This window comes from Nerophis lumbriciformis, linkage group LG32, assembly GCF_033978685.3.
Source record: "Nerophis lumbriciformis linkage group LG32, RoL_Nlum_v2.1, whole genome shotgun sequence".
Taxonomy (NCBI): domain Eukaryota; kingdom Metazoa; phylum Chordata; class Actinopteri; order Syngnathiformes; family Syngnathidae; genus Nerophis; species Nerophis lumbriciformis.
In genome coordinates this window covers 27,097,295-27,116,149 of record NC_084579.2, presented here as the reverse complement: position 1 = coordinate 27,116,149, position 18,855 = coordinate 27,097,295, and the positions used below count along the sequence as shown (strand labels likewise).

The window sequence follows — 18,855 nt, the reverse complement described above, 5'->3', positions numbered from 1 at the left end:
AAATTCTATAGACATCAGCTTCATGTGCTGGAAGGTCTTTTCACTGTTCTATAGAGCTGGGAATTCTATAGAATATCCTATAGAAATTCTATAGACATTACATTATCTGATGAAAGGTCTATAGATTGTTCTATAGAACTGGGCATTCTATAGAATGTCTAACAGAAATTCTATAGACATTACTTTATCTGCTGAAAGGTCTATAGATTGTTCTATAGAACTGGGCATTCTATAGAATGTCTAACAGAAATTCTATAGACATTATCCTTTATCTGCTGAAAGTTCTATAGATTGTTCCATGGAATAAAATTCTATAAAATGGCAGCAGCGCTATCACCATAGCATTGATTAATCTCATTAAGTTGATTCACCAGACTTGAGCTTGTTTTTTGAACAATGCAGGATGTCTCCCTCAATTATGAAAATGTTAATTTTGTATCATTCAAAATTGTGAGGTGTCATTTCAAGGCGGACACCCAGAACTTCGGCAGACTTTATTTTTAAAAGTATATTTATTCCAATAAATCAATTTATTTTTATTTTTAGAGTTTTTGAGTTATCTATAAGTAAAAAGTGTGAATATTTTCGTAACTTACTTTTTTATGTGATGAAATTAATTTTATTGGACTTCCAACATAAATTGATTTAGCAAAACTCAGTTCAAAGGTTTAAATCAGACCTAAAACGTCAGGACCCGCCCACGTACCTGCATGCAGCTGTGGAAGAACAAGCCCAGACACGTTTCTTCACGGAGCCCAATAGGAAAACACTTTACCGAACTCATGTATAATTTCTGAAAACTTTTTTATATTTGTAAAAATGCAATCAAGTTACATTCAACCCTTTTTCACCATGTAGACCACATTAGATAGGGACCAGATACAAATCTACCGTACATAAATATTAAACAAAATTAAAATGTATCGTCATAATTAGTAATTTTGTTTAATAGAATGGATTTGCTGAGTAATGGCACAGCTTATATGCAAAACAACTAATTCAAAAATGCATTTATTGCATTACACCCAATACATGTAACTTACTCAATTATGCTTTTGACTCACTTTTGCCATACAAGGCAAGTGGAGCGACATCGTAACCATGTTTGTATTATGACCCGCGTTTTGTCTTACAGGATATTGTATATGTCTTCATTGACGTGAATTGTATGCTTTTCAAACTATAAAATTACTTAATAACAATAATTATATTACATTTCTACCCGACTGGTGTTTTAAAAAAATTATTTGGGAAAGAAACAGGCGTCACATTTTGCCTGCAAGATTAAAATGAGGGCTATTTCCAATACCATTAGCTTCCTGTGAGTTTTTTTAAACTCGTGTCGTCGGCGTCATAAGAGAACGGAGAAACGTGGACGTTGTTCCCTGCTTTTGTTGACAAATGTTTTATTTATCAGGCTCTGAGGTCTGACAGCGATTAAGATACATTTAGTGGAATCAGTAGGGTCGGAAAGGTGGTATTTTTTTAAACGAAAATGACGGAACAGTCCGCGTTGTTGCTACGTAAACAATTAGCAGGTAAGTAAGCTAAGTGTGCTACTACAACAAGAGTGACCCATTTAGCCAGGACACTTTTATACTGAAATAGTTTAAATACAATATTGTTTAATAGTGATAAACAAATAAGATCGACAAAGTACTGTAGTCACTCAAAGTGGTTGCTTAACGCTGCCGTCGCATGTATTTAGCAGTGTTGTGTACATGGCATGAATTTAAGCAATGCATTTTGAAGCCATTTTATTGTGCTGTATTTATTTCGGACATGTTGTAAAAAAAAACAACAACAAAAAATAAGTAGTGAAAATAAAATAACATTGTGATGTTTTTCAAACATTTGTATAGTTACAATGTTTACATCATATGTTTACAATTCCACACCCCAACATGACCGAAAAGGAGTAGGAAAAAGCAGATCTTATTTATTCCTACTCCCTTTTCTGTCTAGAAACAAATCTAACACAGTTGTTCACTTCCTTTTTTCAATCTCTAACAAAACAGCAATACATGACTATCAAGTAACGTCATATAATTAGGTATCTAAATTACTGTGTCCATCCATCCATTTTCTACCACTTGTCCCTTTCGGGCGCGTGGGGGGCGCTGGAGCCTATCTGAGCTGCATTCAGGCGGAAGTCCACATAATTTACTGAATATGTGATCTATATAATTGTTACGTTTCAGAGTTGAACAAGAATTTATCTCACCCCAACATGTCCGAAAAGGAGTAGGAAGAAGCAGATCTTATTTAATCCCACTCCCTTTTCTGTCTAGAAAATCTTTTTAACACAGTTGTTCATTTCCTTTTTTCAATATTTAACAACACAACAATAAATGAATATCAATTCACTTCATATGATGACATATTTAAATTACTGCGTCCATCCATCCATTTTCTACCGCTTGTCCCTTTCGGGGTCGCTGGAGCCTATCTCAGCTGCATTCGGGTGGAAGTCCACATAATTTACTGAATATGTGATATATGTGTATTTTTTAAACAATATAATTGTTACATTTCAGAGTTGAACAAGAATATATCTCACCAAAACATGTCCGAAAAGGAGTAGGAAGAAGCAGATCTTATTTAATCCCACTCCCTTTTCTGTCTAGATTTTTTTTTTTGTTCACTTCCTTTTTCAATCTTTAACAAAACAGCAATAAATTAATATCAATTCCCTTAATACAATTAGTTATTTAAATGACTGTGTCCATCCATCCATTTTCTACCACTTGTCCCTTTCGGGCGCGTGGGGGGCGCTGGAGCCTATCTCAGCTGCATTCAGGCGGAAGTCCACATAATTTACTGAATATGTGATCTATATAATTGTTATGTTTCAGAGTTGAACAAGAATTTATCTCACCCCAACATGTCCGAAAAGGAGTAGGAAGAAGCAGATCTTATTTAATCCCACTCCCTTTTCTGTCTAGAAAATCTTTTTAACACAGTTGTTCATTTCCTTTTTTCAATATTTAACAACACAACAATAAATGAATATCAATTCACTTCATATGATTACATATTTAAATTACTGCGTCCATCCATCCATTTTCTACCGCTTGTCCCTTTCGGGGTCGCTGGAGCCTATCTCAGCTGCATTCGGGTGGAAGTCCACATAATTTACTGAATATGTGATATATGTGTATTTTCTAAACAATATAATTGTTACATTTCAGAGTTGAACAAGAATATATCTCACCAAAACATGTCCGAAAAGGAGTAGGAAGAAGCAGATCTTATTTAATCCCACTCCCTTTTCTGTCTAGATTTTTTTTTTTGTTCACTTCCTTTTTCAATCTTTAACAAAACAGCAATAAATTAATATCAATTACCTTAATACAATTAGTTATTTAAATGACTGTGTCCATCCATCCATTTTCTACCGCTTGTCCCTTTCGGGATTGCGGGGGTTGCTGGAGTCTATCTCAGCTGCATTCGAGCGGAAGTCCGCATAATTTACTGAATATGTGATGTAAGTGTATTTTCCAAACAATATTATTGTTACATTTCAGAGTTGAACAATTAATTATCTCACCCCAACATGTCCGAAAAGGAATAGGAAGAAGCAGATCTTATTTAATCCTACTCCCTTTTGTGTCTAGAAAAAATTCTAACACAGTTGTTCACTTCCTTTTTTCAATCTTTAACAAAACAGCAATAAATTAATATCAATTCACGTCATATAAATAGGTGTTTAAATTACTGTGTGGTCCACATAATTTACTTAGATGTGTATTTCTAAACAATATAAATGTTACATTTCAGAGTTGAACAAGAACCCAGTGGAAGGCTTCTCTGCGGGCCTTGTGGATGATAATGACATCTTTCAGTGGGAAGTGGTCGTCATTGGACCCCAAGACACACTGTTGTAAGTGAACTATGCTCAGCCATTGTCAGTCACAGTTGAAAAAAAAAGTTAGATTTACTCATTTGATAACTTCTCATATATTTGCTCTTTGTAGTGAAGGAGGGTTCTTCAAAGCCACTTTAGCCTTTCCCCGGGACTATCCTTTAAGGCCTCCAAAAATGAAGTTCATCACAGAAATCTGGCATCCAAACGGTTTGTATTTGTGAAGGTTGTTTTTTGTCCACATTTGTTAGCTGTGTACCAACTACAGTAGAACCTATGGTTGATGTTGCATCATACAACTCAGTACAGATTATTTTTCAGAGTAACAGTAACATTATGAACTGCCATAAAAGTTTAAAAATAAGTTAACTCTGTACAATGCAACTGTCTGAAACTACGCACTCTTGTTTGACACCGGGTATTTGAGGAAGTGGAAAGGGAGTAATTGTGCTTTTATTATTTTAACTAGGGATGTTCCGATCAGGGTTTTATGCCGCCGTTTCCGATCACATGTATTAAATGTAAAATGTATTTATGGTGAGTACAATTGACAGTTTAACAATATCAACACGGTGTTAAAACTAGTTCTTTATTCTATTTTATTACATATGATTGTTTGAGCAAAACAAAAGCAAAACCAGCCATCTACTATTCATTGAAATCATATTGTTTTTACCCTTAAAGTCCTCGTGTGTCACGGGAATTATTCCCTGAGTTTTTAAATACTAATAAAAACTTAATTTTGAGAAAATACAAATATTGAAAAAAAAATTACTACTTTACTTTGAGCTCCCCCCGGCGGATGACAGAGCTTCTCACCCTATCTCTAAGGGAGAGCCCCGCCACCCGGCGGAGGATACTCATTTCAGCCGCTTGTACCCGTGATCTTGTCCTTTCGGTCATAACCCAAAGCTCGTGACCATAGGTGAGGATGGGAACGTAGATCGACCGGTAAATTGAGAGCTTTGCCTTCCGGCTCTGTCATCCGGGGGGAGCTCAAAGTAAAGCCACTGCTCCTCCACATCGAGAGGAGCCAGATGAGGTGGTTCGGGCATCTGGTCAGGATGCCACCCGAGCGCCTCCCTAGGCAGGTGTTTAGGGCACGTCCGACCGGTAGGAGGCCACGGGGAAGACCCAGGACACGTTGGGAAGACTGTCTCCCGGCTGGCCTGGGAACGCCTCGGGATCCCCCGGGAGGAGCTGGACGAAGTGGCTGGGGAGAGGGAAGTCTGGGCTTCCCTGCTTAGGCTGCTGCCCCCGCGACCCGACCTCGGATAAGCGGAAGAAGATGGATGGAAATGACTACTTTACTGAAAACCCTTTCAAAGTGTCAAGTATTTAAGATAGATCACTGTGCTTCAATTTGTTTTCGCACAGAATTAACATATTAGTAGCAACTGCCAAGAGCTAACTATTGCAGAGTTGCAATTAAGGCTGCAACTAACAACTAATTTGATAATCGATTAATCTGTTGATTATTACTTCGATTAATCGATTAATAATCGGATAAAAGAGACGAACTACATTTCTATCCTTTCCAGTATTTTATTGAAAAAAAACAGCATACTGGCACCATGTTCTTTCAACTTGCCAAATAAATGGACTTTGGGGATGCAGCATACACCAATAATAACACAGAAATGTAACTAATCAGAACTGAATCAGATATTGTACATGTTTCTGTTGTGAATAATAAATGATTAATTTTAGGCTGCCTCTGAATAATAGCATGAAATATTCCAGTACCTTCATAACGTTTAGTTATACTAAAAATCTAAATATATTTGTATAGCTTTATCGGGCCCGGTTACATTGATCCATTATGAAACCAACCTGAGATATTTCTGTCCGTTACATTTATTTCGAAATTGGTAACCGTGCGTTTTCTCTCTCTCAAAACGGAGTCAAATGTGCCGGAGACACATTATCAGCGCCGCGTTGCAACAAAGGGAAAACGTTAACGTTACTCACAAAAAAGATGAACTCATGAATGCCTGTTGCGAATAAAAACAACACAGAAAATGCACTCTCCAAGAAGTTCCTAACACTCTGAAAGTTAATACACAACAGTTGCTGGTTCGCTTCCTTAAAAAAATCTCCTCGTTAACAAAATATTAAAAACACACAAAGACGGACACAACGGATCAATGTACCCGGACTATGGACTTAAAAAGTTACGTACCGTGAGTTCCCTTCATCCATGGCTCCAACATGATTCCTCTTCAGGTGCTCCAGAAGCACTGTTGTACTTCCCTGCCATTTTGCAGGAAACTGTCTTCTTTGAAGTCTTTAAAGTAAAGTGTTCCCACACTTTTGACGACTTAGGTCGTACTCTTTTCTCCATTGAAGCAATAACCTCAAGATGTTTCTCCGCTGAACTGTTTTCCTCCGCTATTTTTCGAATGTTTAGGCAAAGGAGACGGCGTCGTCACGTGAGCTGCACATGACACATCATTGGCTGGCTTACTGCCACTTCATGAGACGTAGCCTCAGCGCCGCCCTGTCGCTGTTTTGTACTTATTTTGATTACCGTATTGTTTCTCAGCTGTTTGTAAATGTTGCAGTTTATAAATAAAGGTTTATAAAAAATAAAAGCATAGCCTCAGCGCATGCGCATAGCATAGATCCAACGAATCGATGACTAAATTATCGCCAACTATTTTTATTATCGATTTTAATCGATTTAAGTTGTTGCAGCCCTAGTTGGAATCACGTGACCTTGAGGCACTTCTGGATTTCAGGAGATGGTTTACAGTCCCATTTGGCTACTGTTTATTTACCTGCATCAGTGCAGATTTGGGTGTGGTTTCGAGGTAAATATATAAGCGATAATGAAAAAAATATTTAAAATGGGATGAAGTGGAAAGAAAAATAATTTTTTAAGAAAAATTATTTTTGAAAGTTACTGCTCGCTACGTCCTTACTTCATTTGACACTTAGGCGGACTTAGAGAAAAAAGATTGGAGGCACATCATTTGTTTAATTCTAGAGGGGTCCACACATGAAATAATCCGCGAAAGATAATGTTACTAATTAACGAGTGCTGTGTTGCTGTGGATGTGACGTTAATGAGGAAAGGGATACGTTTGTTTGCAGTTTATTTCCTGCCGTCATCTACAATTAATGTCTGCAGTTGTTTTTATGGTGTGAAGTTCATATTTGGTCTCATTATTTAACTGTAAATGTATTTGTTGTTCAGCAATGTTTGCTAGTGATATCAAGATTCAGTATATGTTGTTGAGCCTACCAGATATTTATTCATCTAGTTTATCAATATTATTAAAGATATGTTCTTGATGCTACGAATAGCACCAATAACGTTTCCCTTGTGGATCATTAAAGTTAGTCTAAGTCTATTTGTATCAAATAAACACTTGTCTTTCCTGCACAACAACTAATCGCTTTTAGTTTCTATTATGAACATCGACAAAAAAAATATGATGTATTGGACCAACAATCACAATATTTATCAGTAGGACTTAACATGACGTTAGTTCATTTGCAGAACCAGGTATTCGTAGTTATATTTAGGCAACCACAAAAGAACACAAACTAATGCGATCTCTTGTCCTTTTTTTACGTTTAGTTCTGCTCAGAAAAACTACTACCGGTAATAGAGTAGAGAATAAACTCGATTGCATCACAGAAAGTTTCTCAAACAAACATTTTACAAAGTGATTGCTGCAGACACAAGCGTTCCGATTGTATTCCACAAGATGATGAAAGTGATATTTGTTTGAGACATTTCCTTCAATGCAATTTTATGTTTCCCCTGACTCTATGACCTTTATCAACCACTTCTTTCGGGACTCTGAAAGCTCTTTCTTATCTCTCTATTTGAACAACTGGAACACCCAAGAACAGAACAGCAATAAGGCATTTTCTCCTCAAACTCTACTCTGACTTTCACTTGTTTTAATGCTATGTTTAAGCTGCTTAACCATCATGTGAATTAAGCCACAAAGAAGAAAAACGCACGTGACGTCATATGCAATCCAGCAATATATTTTTAAAAAACAACAGCAACCAGGGTATTCGCGGGATCTTAATAAAGTCTTAAATCCAACAATGTTAATGTCTAAAATTCTCCTAAAATCTCATAAAAGGTTTTAAATATGATTTTGAAAGGTCTTAAAAATATATTAACTTTACTTTTATTTAAAACATGCATTAACTTTAATCTTGCTTTTAAATGTTTAGATATTTGAGGACACTATAACGTAACTACAAAACTGAACTAAAGTAGGCTATTTGGCCTGCTGTCAGAGTTTATCGAGCACCACCTGCTAGCCTGCTATGCGCGCGCAGCGGTGTGTTGTTACAGCTTAGCATAGCAGCGGAGAAAACTTATTGAAAGCCTACACAGCAAAGCCAAATTACTTGCATAAGATGATGGCTAAGTGTAACGAGCCAGAAACATGTATAAAGCACACTGCACTTTCTGCAAGAAAACTTTAAAACTTGGAACATTGGGCATCAAGGCATTGAAATCCCTCTGCAAAACATAAAAACATGAAGCGGTCATAAAATGCCCGCAGCAAAGGCTTTCAATCAGCCAGTATTGTTTCACATCAAGATCTGGAGCATCGAGGTCCAGCATGACCCAGTCTGCTGCAACTCCAGTTGCAATGTGAAAGAGCTTTGAAGAAAGCCATATACTTGGCAAGTAATTCCGAGCCTCCGATTTTCCTTCATGTCTTTAGTACTTTTTTGCCAGTATCGATGTAAAATGGGTTTTAAATTGTATTATTATGGTCTTAAAAAGTCTTAAATTTGACTTGTTGAAACCGGCAGAGACCTTGAGCAATTGTCTAAAGCCTCCTGGTATATAAATAGAATAGTGTGCTTTTGCTCATAAATAACAATATTAAACTATTTTACATGCTTAACAAACATCAGTTGTGTGGAGCCTTAAATATTTAGTACACAATATACCGTATTTTCCGCACCATAAGGCGCCCTGGGTTAAAAGCCGCGCCTTCAATGAACGGCATATTTCAAAACTTTGTCCACCTATAAGCCGCCCGGTGTTGTAAGCCGCATCTAACTGCGCTAAAGGAATGTCAAAAAAACAGTCAGATAGGTCAGTCAAACTTTAATAATATATTAAAAACCAGCGTTCTAACAACTCTGTTTACTCCCAAAATGTACGCAAATGTGCAATCACAAACATACGTATATCAACATGGACAGAGCTGCGTGAAAAAAGCCACCCGGCCTCTTCGCGTAAACTTAAACTTACCTTAACCACTCGCTCATCTTTTCTTCATCCATCCCTTCGAGTTAGCTTTTATGATGACGCCGGCTGGAAAGGTCTCTTTTGGCAAGGTCTTCCTTTTGAATATCACCATGGGTGGAAGTTTCTGGCCATTAGCATGGCAAGCTAGAACCACAGTGAAGGATGACTTCTCATTCCCTGTGGTGCGAATATTCACCGTACGTGCTCCCGTTATATCCACAGTGCGGTTCACAGGAATATCAGTTGCTGTGAAATAGTAATCCGTGTGCGGATGGAGAGATTGCGTCTTTTCATGAACCGGATCCCTGACGCTTAGTAGGAGCCATTTTGTGGTCTTTACAGATGTAAACACACAAAGGAAATGAAACGTACGGTGATATCCGCGCTCTTTTTCTTCTTCTACGCGGGCGGGTGGTTGCTTACAGTAGAAGAAGAAGCGCTTCCTGTTCTATGGGGGCGGGTGCTTACCTTGGCGGTTGCTTGCGTAGAAGAAGAAGCGCTTCCTGTTCTACCGGGAAAAAAGATGGCGGCTGTTTACCGTAGTTGCGAGATCGAAACTTTATGAAAATGAATCGTAATATTAATCCATATATAAAGCGCACCGGGTTAAAAGCCGCACTGTCAGCTTTTGAGTAAATTTGTGGTTTTTAGGTGCGGCTAATAGTGCGGAAAATACGGTATATTGTTCTTAATATGGTGGTAACGTGATGTTGTCATGTCATTTGTAATGAAATAGGCTAACAAATATATTTAAAACAACTCGTGTTTTTATTTCTTATTAGTATCAGCACGTTAGTTTTTTTAAATTATGTTATGCCTTTTTGCTTTATTTTACCTGTTTGTTTATTTGGTTGATAGTATTTCTACAATGTACCACAGGTCCATGAAAGAGCTGTATTCCGCAAATGGTCATCAGGCCACATTTTGAACACTACTGGTTTACGTGTTTAACCAGGAAGACAAAGTGTTGCCAAAGGACAGAAGAGTGTCTTGTCTCTATGCTGTCTTCTTAGCACTTATAGAAGCATTCTTTTTTTGGCGCAGACTCAGTGCTCACATGCCAAGAATTGATGTGTTCTACAGTCTTCCCTATGAACAATACTGAAAGAAAAGATGGTACTTTTTGTGTGTTGGTATCAAACTATCAATTATTTTGACATCCCTAGAACACTGATTTATTTCCAGTTCCAATAACACTCTGTTGCTCTTTCATTGCCATTGTTCGCTCGCGACGAAGGTGAGCTAACAAGTTTAAATACATCTAGACATAGTCAAATGTGCAGTGGGTGCTTACAGAGTTTACATTCTGGAAAACCAAGCTCCTAATGTTTTGGCAAAGAATTGCACGTCACGTGCTCAACCTAAAGAGCTATAAAAAGATCAATGGTGGCTTCGACTGTTTAGTGACTACACAGCAGCATAAACCACTCCAGTAGTCTTATTGTAGCCATGTTGCACAGAGATGTGTCCGTAAGTTCCATTTTTGGTTCTCTGGTTCTCACCACACTTTCCTTCTAACCATTACATTTACCCTAAAGTGCTGTCACAAAAAAGCACACAATACAATGGCTTTTACTTACATGTTGTGCTTTGATTATGGATGCATGCCAGTAATATTTTGTCTGTTGTTTTTTTGGGCTAGTTGCGAAGAACGGTGATGTATGCATATCCATACTGCATGAACCCGGAGAGGACAAGTACGGCTATGAGAAGCCAGAGGAGCGCTGGCTGCCAATCCATACTGTGGAAACTATAATGATCAGCGTAATCTCCATGTTGGCGGATCCTAACGGGGACTCCCCAGCCAACGTTGACGCAGCGGTGAGTTTGTGTCCGAGTCTCGACGCATTTACCTTATTTTCTGGTATTTAAGCCGCACTGACCAAATAGTATTCGGGGTGCTATTTGTCATTCATACCTTTATAAAATTGTATTAATTTAAAATATTTTTTGGAGAATTACTGTCTTCATCTGCTCCTCTTTTTTTTTAAAAAGAGAGTATTTTGACAATATTTAATGTTAACATTGTATATGCATTTTATGTACAAGTATGTCTATTTTTCTGATATACATACTTAACAAGACACTGTCATGACTTTTACCTAGCATTTTATGTAGAACGTCAACTAAGTAATATTCACTAAAATAAAACACAGAGAACCCTCTCTTAGGAATAAACTGCCACCCGCTCTTCAATATACAACTACATTTTGTTTTTAAAAAACAATTTAAGACCAGGTTGGTCTGAAGTGAATTATGATAAGGATGTTTACTGTATGTAGTATGTATTGCTTGTGACTTGTCCATTTATTTATTTTTTGCTGGTGTGTAAATTGTGACGTTTTGGGGGAGGTGTCTTTACAAGACCTTAGGGTCTTTTTAACCTGCCCCACACCTATTTTTGTTTTACAGTGTAGATGGTTTTCTCTCTGTCTCTCTCTGTCTCTGCGTGCGTGTGCAAATAATACAAAATACAATAATAGAAAAAAAAAACAGTAACACACCCAATGCAAACCTCAAACAGCTCTGTCCCACAGCTTTTTATAGTCAAGTCATATCAGGTCATGCCATGTACTAATCCACAGATGATATCAGTCAAGTAACATAACTGACATCACATCACTTGATCCACTTTCTATGAATTTATTTTAAGAGCAAAATGAGAATGAAAGGGTTGAAGTCCATATTCGCATGAATGCTACAGTTTTATTTTTTCTAGTCGTACAATTTATTTTTAGTCTCAAATATGAGTAAATTGGTTGCACTCTACAGCATTGTACTTTGGGTTCAAGGCACGAAACAAGAAGCACATTTTCAACCTGCTGCACCTGCAGTGAGCAAACTCGTCCAAAAGATGGCGCCATAGCACAAACAATAACACACCTTTTCAGTGTCTCTGTCGGTGTTATATGGAAACTGTTTGTTGAATACAAAACATTATGACCGTTAGTGAAGAAAAATGCATAAATTAGCCGCACCGTTTTAAAAGCTGCAGTATTCAAAGCGTTGGAAAAAGTAGCGACTTATAGTCCGGAAAATACGGTAATTCGTTTTTACCCCCCAAATGAAATGACAAGGGTACTAACTGTTTTACATTGCAGAAAGAATGGCGTGACGATCCTAAGGGCGTTTTTAAGAAAAAGGTTGCACGTTGTGTGCGTAAAAGTCAAGAGATGGCTTTCGACTGATTTTTTTGTTTCATCCAAGCCACCAGCAATGTGAGTGACACAAGCACACGCCATTACTTGTGTACTTTAAATTGTTGTTTCATGACGTTTCTCTTTTTCAGCTCGGGGATTGAACAACAAGCTTAGCCATTAAGGTAGAACAGTCCACTACTGACCCATTCATAAGACATGTTTCCAGATTTCATAATTTTCTGTACAGTACATTCATAAGAATATCATCCCTCTCCTTTTTCTAGCCTTTTGTTTTCTTTATATAAACCTATTTATTTTTGAAACGAGAACCAGTTAAGATGTTTTTTGTTTTTTTTTAGGTTTTAATTCTGCCACACTGAGCCATACAGCCTACAGTGCCTCAATAAACACAAACAAATAACATAACTTGTTTTGGGGATGGTATGACAATAGGGTGTACCAGAATAAACTAAATGCAAACATTCATGCGGGGAAGATGCATCTACAAGGCAATTGTTAAAATGAAGAATAAAACAAATGATGGCTCAATATTTTGCCTTTAACTTGTTTTTATTGCGTCGGCTCTATTAACCCTCTGGGGATTATCTTCAAAGTCAAACAAAGTTTTTGAATGGCGTAGAAACATTTGATTATTTTTATTTACTTTTTATGCTCAAATATCTCAAACTTCAGTCTTAAACAAAAATATCAAACATGTATTTGTTTACCCTTTTGAAGAACTTTTGATCAGATAATTTCACAGGTTTAAATTAGTAAAATAGTGCATGTTTTGCAAATGTATACAATTACGTGACAGCATTTGATCAATAGGTATACAAATGGTTAAAATAAAAAAAAACATTAAAATGTTTGATATTTTTGTTTAGGGTTAGATTTGGGGGGGAAAAATGTATGCTTTTTGAAAAATGAAGGACTTATTTACTGTTTGGTTTTGGGGTATTGTCAAGTAACTGCCAGTGTTTTGTACACCTGTGAAATAATTGTACAATAAAACTACACTTTAAAATGTAATGTGAAAAAACCTTAAGATAATTAATCTGAAATAGGTTAACACAAAAAAACATGGTCACAAATACAGCAAAAATTTACTGAAAATACCATTATTAAGTCATTATTTGTTCCCCAAGGGTTAATTGATCTATATGTAGACTCTAGAGATGGAGTCGTGTGTGCATGTCTTACAGTCAATCCCTAAGAGGCGCTCAAACGCGTGCATAAACTGCATCCATCCATCTACTTCCGCTTGTCAGCGGGTGTAATTGCTAGGTTGCATATGATGGATGTCACATCCATTTTTCTTCTTGGCGGCTTAATTAACATGATGGTCAACCAGTTTGAGCGTAGCATTAAAACAAGTGATTGTGAGTGTAATGTTTGAGACAAAAATGCCGTATTGCTGTTTTGTTCTTGGGTGTTCCAATTGTTCAAATAGAGATAGGAAAGGTCCTTCATCGGCTCCGTTTACACTGCACACCAAATCTGATTTTTGTCGTCCTTGAGTTGAGTTGAGTTTGAGTTTATTTCGAACATGCAAGCATACAACATGATACATCACAATTTCCAGGTTCTTTTTTCAACATGTTCGAAAAGGAGTGGGAAGAAGCAGAGCTTATTTAATCCTACCCCTTTTCTTTTACATAACAGTTGCTGAAACTTTTTGTTCACTTCCTGTTCACAATTTATTCACAATATGCTCCATAAGTAATCACAATAAAAATAAATACATAATAATAATTTAATAATAATAATTGGTGAAGTAAGTCATATTTCATATGATGAGATAAGTAAGGTTATTTTGAGAATGAATGAAAGTGACACTGATCAGATTTTTTTTGCCAGTCTAAACGCTCCAAAGTGCTTCAAATTTGATCTTTTGGCATCAGATCTAGGCCACATCGGGAGGTAGTCCTGAGTCAAATTGGAATCTGATCTTTTCAAATGTGACTTCAGTCCAAACGCAATACGACCTCAATGCGACCCGAATGTGACTTTTTCGTCAGCTTTGGGCAAGCTATTTCATCACAACATCCAGTTTCGGTGAGCAATGTCTATTTAATCATATATTTTGATTTTGAAGCAATACCGATTGTCGAAAGACCATAATTGATGATCAGGCGCATTGGCTTACATTTGAGTTGAAAAATAAAGCTTCCATAGATCCACGCTGATGCCCGTGTCTCCTCTACTTAACAGCCATTAAAAGATTAGAACCCTCTCAAATATATTACACTATATACATCCATTCATACATTATAATACTTTAATTTACTTTCATATAAAAACACTCATTTGCAAGGTGTTGTGACTTTTATTTTATTTTGTAGAAGTAGAGACTTCTTCCCGGTCAACTTGCTTTGTTTTCACTTTATCCAAGTGCGCATGCAAGTGCCACATTGGGGCCTCTTGGCGTTTACACTGGAGTCTGATAAAAATCACCTTTTACTTGGCGTGTAAACGGTCAGCTGGAAAAAAAATCAGATTTCCAAGAAATCCGATTCGGGCCACTTTGGCCTGCAGTGTAAAGGTAATCATAGAGTCCCGAAAGAAGTGGTTCACAAAGGTATTAAAATCAGGGGAAAATGAAAGTCCGTCGAAGAAAATGTCTTTTAAAAATATCACTTTAATCATCTTGTGGAATACAATCTGACCATGCTTGTGTCTGCAGCAATCACTTTGTAAAATGTTTGTTTCAAAATGTTATTTAAAAAAAACTTTCTGTGATACAATCAAGTTTATTCTTTACTACATTTGAAGTGTTTGAGAGCAGAACTAAACAAAGAAAAAACAAGAGATCGCATTAGTTTGTGTTCTTCTGTGGTTGCTATGCCTAACCTACTTGTGCTAATAAACTAACATCATATTAAGTACTTGATGAATACTGTGATTGTCCAATCCACCATATTTTCATTGTCGATTTTCATAACAGAAACTAAAAGTAATTAGTTGTTGTTGTGCAGGAAAGACAAGTGCTTATTCGAAACAGATGACCACATTATTGGTGCTATTTGTGAGCATCAAGAAAATATCCTTAATATTAATAAACTACATGAATAAATCTCTCGTAGGCTCAACAGCATAAACTGAATCGTGATATCGCTAGCAAACATTGCTGAACAACAAGGACATTAATAGCTAAATAATGAGACAAAATAGGAACATCACACCATTAAGCAAAAACTGCAGACATGAATTGTCGATGACAGACTAATATTCGCAGCAGGAAATCAACTGCAAACAAACGTATGCTTTTTCTTGTTACGTTATAATCACTGCAGCACAGCACTCGTTATGTTAATCAAATTCGTTACTTACCGATGCAGGATTAAGTTCAACATTGTCTTTCACTTAATTTGTCGACCCCTCCAGATGTAAAGACATGATGTGTCTCCAATCTTTTCTTATTTAAATCCATGTGAGTGTCAAATGAAGTGAGGTCGTAGCAAGCAGTAACGTTTTGGTGATGATAAAAGGTTAAATCTTTCAAAAAATATTTTTCTTCAGAGTTTATGAATCTACTCCATCCCATTTTGAATATTTGAAGAATGATCACTTGGCTGTAAACCTTTTAAAATACGCCCACATCTGCACTAATGCAGGTAAATAAACAGGAGCCTAACAGGACTCTAGACCAGGGGTGCCTATTAGGTTGATCGCGAGCTACTGGCCGATCGCTGAGGGTGTAATAATAATAATAATAATGGATTAGATTTATATAGCGCTTTTCTATCGATTAGATACTCAAAGCGCTCACAGAGAATTGAGAACCCATCATTCATTCACACTTAGGTGGTGGTAAGCTACATTTGTAGCCACAGCTGCCCTGGGGTAGACTGACGGAAGCGTGGCTGCCAATTTGCGCCTACGGCCCCTCCGACCACCACCTATCATTCATTCACCAGCGTGAGCAGCACTGAGAGCCAGTGTTGGGACTAACGCGTTACTTGTAACGCGTTAGTGTAACGCTGTTAGTTTCGGCGGTAACTAGTAATCTAACGCCTTATTTTTTATATTCAGTAACTCAGTTACCGTTACTACATGATGCGTTACTGCGTTATTTTACGTTATTTTTTATGTAGTATCGGCTAGAAACTGAGGATCTGATCGTGTTTTATTGCAGCGAAACGATGACATGCTTCTGATTCTTCCTCTGCGCTCTCTGTGTGTGTGTGTGTGTGTGTGTGTCTTGGGTGTGGGAAGGGGAGGAGAGGGGGTGCGCAATACAACGTAAACCGTTGGCCAACAAAAAAGTAACCACAGAACACTATACGACTATACGGTATAGTGTTCTGTGGTTACTTTTTGGTTGGCCAAGCGGACGTGACGACAGGCTGTCCTCACTCAGGTTCGCACGGACCTGGAGGGGCGTGCCTTAAGTCCGGCTGGAAATCGGGAGAAATGTGGGAGAATGGTTGTCCCGGGGAGAGGCACTGCAATTCATAAGGGTTGGCAAGTATGAGATATTCTCACTTCTTTTCTTTTGTCGAGCACAAAGAAAAGAAAATTTTAGTTAAATGTAAGTTGTGTCTTGGATCAAAGATCCCGTCTACTGCCCAAAACAACAATTCAAATCTGCCTGGTTAGGCTCTGTGTATGTCACGTGTGCCTTCCTTAGGTGAAGCCAGCTTTACAGCTACAGTTGTTGATTGATTGATTGAAACTTTTATTAGTAGATTGCACAGTACAGTACATATTCCGTACAATTGACCACTAAATGGTAACACCCCAATAAGTTTTTCAACTTGTTTAAGTCGGGGTCCACTGATTCATGATACAGATATATACTATCAAATACCGTATTTTCCGCACTATAAGGCGCACCGGATTATTAGCCGCACCTTCTATGAATTACATATTTCATAATTTTGTCCACCAATAAGCCGCCCCGGACTATAAGCCGCGCCTACGCTGCGCTAAAGTGAATGTCAAAAAAACGCTGCGCTAAAGTGAATGTCAAAAAAACAGTCAGATAGTTCAGTCAAACTTTAATAATATATTGAAAACCAGCGTTCTAACAACTCTGTCCCAAAATGTACGCAAATGTGCAATCACAAACATAGTAAAATTCAAAATGGTGTAGAGCAATAAATAGCAACATAATGTTGCTCGAACGTTAATGTCACAACACACAAAATAAACATAGCGCTCACCTTCTGAAGTTATTCTTCATTCGTAAATCCTTCGAATTCTTCGTCTTCGGTGTCCGAATTGAAAAGTTGCGCAAGCGTGGGATCCAAAAATGGCCGGCTCCGCCTCGTCGAAGTCATCGGATTCAGTGTCGCTGTTGTTGTGCAGCAGTTCTGTGAATCCTGCCTTCCGGAAAGCTCGGACCACAGTTGTGACCGAAACTATCTGCCCAGGCATTTACGATCCACTGGCAGATGTTGGCGTATGTCGACCGGCGCTATCTGCCCGTCTTAGTGAAGGTGTGTTCGCCTTCGGAGCTGTGTGAAAAAAGCCACCCGGCCTCTTCGCGTAAACTTCCCTTAACCACTCGCTCATCTTTTCTTCATCCATCCATCCCTTCGAGTTAGCTTTTATGATGACGCCGGCTGGAAAGGTCTCTTTTGGCAAGGTCTTCCTTTTGAATTTCACCATGGGTGGAAGTTAGCATGGCAAGCTAGAACCACAGTGAAGGATGACTTCTCATTCCCTGTGGTGCGAATATTCACCGTACGTGCTCCCGTTCCACAGTGCGGTTACAGGAATATCAGTTGCTGTGAAATACGGTAGTAATCCGTGTGCGGATGGAGAGATTGCGTCTTTTTATGAACCGGATCCTTGTCCTTTGTAGGAGCCATTTTGTGGTCTTTACAGATGTAAACAGGAAATGAAACGTACGGTGATATCCGCGCGTTTTTTCTTCTTCTTCCGGGGGCGGGTGGTTGCTTAAAGCGCTTCCTGTTCTATGGGGGCGGGTGCTTTCCTTGGCGGTTGCTTGCGTAGAAGAAGAAGCGCTTCCTGTTCTACCGGGAAAAAAGATGGCGGCTGTTTACCGAAGTTGCGAGATCGAAACTTTATGAAAATTAATCGTAATAAAGCGCACCGGGTTATAAGGCGCACTGTCAGCTTTTGAGAAAATTTGTGGTTTTTAGGTGCGCCTTATAGTGCGGAAAATACGGTATATACTAACATCATAATACAGTCATCACACAAGATAATCATCAGGGTATATACATTGAATTATTTACAATCCGGGGTGTGGAATATGGAGGGCGGGGGGTTAGGTTTGGTTGGTATCAACACTTCTGTCATCAACAATCAGCATCAACAATTGCATCATCAGAGAAATGGACATTGAAACAGTGTAGGACTGACTTGGTAGGATATGTACAGCAAGTAGTGGACATAGAGAGAGAGATATCAGAAAGTATAAGAAAAAATGTCTACATTTGATTACTTACAATCCGGGGAGGTGGGATGTGGAAGGGAGGGTGTTAGTTTAGGGTTGTAGTTGCCTGGAGGTGTTCTTTTAGTGCGGTTTTGAAGGAGGATAGAGATGCCCTTTATTTTACACCTGTTGGGAGTGCATTCCATATTGAAGTGGCATAGAAAGAGAATGAGTTAAGACCATTGTTAGTTCGGAATCTGGG

The 18,855-nt window shown here is 38.0% G+C and overlaps 1 protein-coding gene across 1 annotated transcript; it reads left to right on the top strand.

Moving 5' to 3' along the window:
* The first annotated feature begins 1,331 nt into the window (after positions 1-1,331).
* Positions 1,332-12,795, top strand: ube2g1b (ubiquitin-conjugating enzyme E2G 1b (UBC7 homolog, yeast)). Its single transcript, XM_061926655.1, has 6 exons — positions 1,332-1,538; positions 3,781-3,883; positions 3,978-4,075; positions 10,747-10,925; positions 12,206-12,322; positions 12,394-12,795. The coding sequence occupies exons 1-5, from the start codon at positions 1,496-1,498 to the stop codon at positions 12,290-12,292; spliced, it is 510 nt and encodes a 169-aa protein (XP_061782639.1). The 5' UTR covers positions 1,332-1,495; the 3' UTR covers positions 12,293-12,322; positions 12,394-12,795.
* The last annotated feature ends 6,060 nt before the right edge of the window (positions 12,796-18,855 follow it).

Coding starts and splice junctions, on each gene's coding strand:
- ube2g1b (XM_061926655.1), top strand. CDS start 1,496: ATGACGGAACAGTCCGCGTTGTTGCTACGTAAACAATTAGCAG. Junction 3,884..3,977: donor GGACCCCAAGACACACTGTT/GTAAGTGAACTA, acceptor TGCTCTTTGTAG/TGAAGGAGGGTTCTTCAAAG. Junction 4,076..10,746: donor AGAAATCTGGCATCCAAACG/GTTTGTATTTGT, acceptor TTTTTGGGCTAG/TTGCGAAGAACGGTGATGTA.